The 2,616-nt window shown below is 46.7% G+C and overlaps 1 protein-coding gene across 1 annotated transcript; it reads left to right on the forward strand.

Moving 5' to 3' along the window:
• The first annotated feature begins 1,059 nt into the window (after positions 1-1,059).
• On the forward strand, positions 1,060-2,237 carry LOC121968574 (pathogen-related protein-like). The gene is made up of 4 exons (XM_042518894.1): positions 1,060-1,225; positions 1,302-1,434; positions 1,514-1,815; positions 1,933-2,237. Exons 1-4 carry the CDS (start codon positions 1,094-1,096, stop codon positions 2,062-2,064), a joined length of 699 nt encoding a protein of 232 aa, XP_042374828.1. The 5' UTR covers positions 1,060-1,093; the 3' UTR covers positions 2,065-2,237.
• The last annotated feature ends 379 nt before the right edge of the window (positions 2,238-2,616 follow it).

Below are 2,616 nucleotides of genomic sequence, written 5' to 3' on the forward strand. Positions count from 1 at the left end.
CTCAAGCTAGCTCAGTCGGCCTCTCACCCGACTGACCTCAAGCTCGCTCGGTCGACCTCTCGCCCGGCCACTCACCCAGTTTGATCGATTGCTTGTTCGCTCGGCTTTTGCCCAGCCAACCGCACACTCGCTCGGTCGCCCGTTCGTTCGACCACCCTTTCGCTCGTTCCGTTGCTCTGCTGCTCTGCCCGACCGGCCACTCAACTACTTTGCTCTACCAACCACTCGATCAGCCTATTTGCTCGCCCGACCAACCTTTCGCCCGGTCAACTACTCTGTTCGGTCAAACTTGCTCGGCCTTACTACCCAATCGATCTTTCTGCTATGCGACTCAGATGTGGGGTTGGTCGCTCACTCGCTCGGCCTAACTGCTCGGTCGGTCAATCTGCACTCTTCTCCGTCGGCCAATCTATTGCTTGTCCGCCCGGCCCGTCAGTCCGCTCGAACTTTGTTGCTCGGACTCGGAGCTCAGTCTACATTCAGCAATTAGCATAAATCAGACCCTACTGATAGTCTAAGATTTTCAACTTAGTTCATCTCTATAAATAAATTTAATTTAATTTTATATAATTTAATTTTAATAAAATCCTAAATATCTCCAACAGATTATTTTATCCAACCTAATTTTCATGACAGATAGTTAAAATTAACAGTGTCGTGCAATGCACTCTTTGTTAATTATTTGTAAAACTCAATTTCTTTTGCACCTCTTTGCTGACAAAATTGGACGCCGAGATGGTTTTTCTTTCATCGCAAAGATAATCGTGCAAATGGCGTAATTTTGCCCACTCAAACTAGATGAGGTTTTCATGGCTAATTAAGCCCACGAAGACTATAAGGAAGTTCCCTTTCCGTCGTTTCCGATGAAGTCATCATGCAATATGAAATTTCCAGGCAACCAAATTCCATCGGTTTTCTCACGGGATTTAGTTAGCCACACGCAATCCCGACAACGAACTGCGACTGTCGGCATCGATCGTTGATTTTTCAATGACTTTGCCACCCTTCTATATATATCTCAACCTCGACTTACAAGTTAGATCGATCGGCCTTGTAGACAATTAATTCCGACCCAGCTACAGATATACTGGCCATGGCAGTTGCAGGCGAGGACCCCTACCGCTCCTTCATCTCCGGGGAGGGCGAAAAGGACACGGTGTGGAGGTTTGGTGCTCCTCCGAACTACGACGTCGTCAACAAGCTCTTCGAAGAGGGTCGAACCAACGTATGCGATCGTAAACATCGCTGATCGTCTATTCCATCATCGATCTGATTTGCATAGTTAATTAATTTCTACGCAGATATGGCCTGTTGGATCTCTAGAAGAAAAGGTACAGCGAATGGTGAAGACCTGGGAGATGGAGCTGGTCCACAAGGTGCGCCCACAGGACTTCAAATCTGTCAACATCGAGAAGTTCAGATTGAGCGTCAATGGTAATTGATTAATTATTAATTGCATTTGTTTGCGTCAAATCCGATCTTGAGTACTCTGTGTGTGTGTTTATGCCTGTAGGGAGGAAAGGACTCACCTCTGCGGAAATCAGTGAGATAGGGGGCAGTTACAACGCCTTCCTGCAGACCAACTTGCCCAAGGAGCTGCGCATCTACGACCCTGAAGAGGAGACGAGGCAGTCGTCGTCCAAGGAGTTCGCCACCACGTTCCCGCGGGGGTTTGCTTTGGAGATACTGCAAGTCTACAGCGGCCCGCCGGTGGTAGCGTACAGTTTCCGGCACTGGAGCTACATGGAGGGGCCCTTCAAGGGCCACGCTCCCACTGGAGAACTCGTCCAGTTCTCGGGCGTTGGCATCTTTCACGTGCGTAATTAATTAACTATTGGCACGAACTTGCATGTTCGGCTATATTAATTTCTGATCATTATTATTATATATATATATATAGGATCAAGTTCATTTTTGTGGTTGATTAAATAGGTGAATGCGGAGACGAGGGTGGAGAATGTGGAGCTGTTCTACGAGCGTGGAGATTTCCTGTCGAGCTTCCTGAAAGGTGCGCCTTTAGCGCAGGGCGAGGCTGCTGGGGGCTGCCCCTTCGTTAGCTCCTGAAGACATCAATTTAAGTGGTACGGTGCAGTGAAATGAAGAAAAACTTCAATTGGTGTGGTGTTATACAAGAGACTGTGTTGCTTTAAATAAAAATATGGAATAAGGGATGGGAAGTAGAACTCATCCAATCAATGTATTTGATCGCAAAGTTTATCAAATTGATAGATTTGATCCTAAAATGTTTGATTTTTTTTTAAAAAAAAGAAAACAGCACAGTGTTTAAGTTCCTGCCAATATAGATCCTAAGGAAGGGTCTCTTCTATACATAAACTTAGTTTACATTGCATGAGGGTGTTTCTGCTATTCCTACTACAAGAATCCGATTAATTAGCGATGGAATCAACCCTGATTGAGAGTTTGGCCGGCCTTTGCTTGGCCAAACTTAGCTTGGCCGGTTGTGAGCTTCGCTGGCTGCCTTGATCAATTAGCCCTGCTTGTGAGCTTGGCCGATCGTGAGCTCAGGCAATTGCGAGCTCGATCGCGGCCTTAGCTAGATCTGGCCACGAGCTTGCCCGATCAAGTGCTTGGTATTTGTTAGGCGGGCATGAAACT

This window comes from Zingiber officinale, chromosome 3B, assembly GCF_018446385.1.
Source record: "Zingiber officinale cultivar Zhangliang chromosome 3B, Zo_v1.1, whole genome shotgun sequence".
In the NCBI taxonomy this organism is placed as follows: Eukaryota; Viridiplantae; Streptophyta; class Magnoliopsida; order Zingiberales; family Zingiberaceae; genus Zingiber; species Zingiber officinale.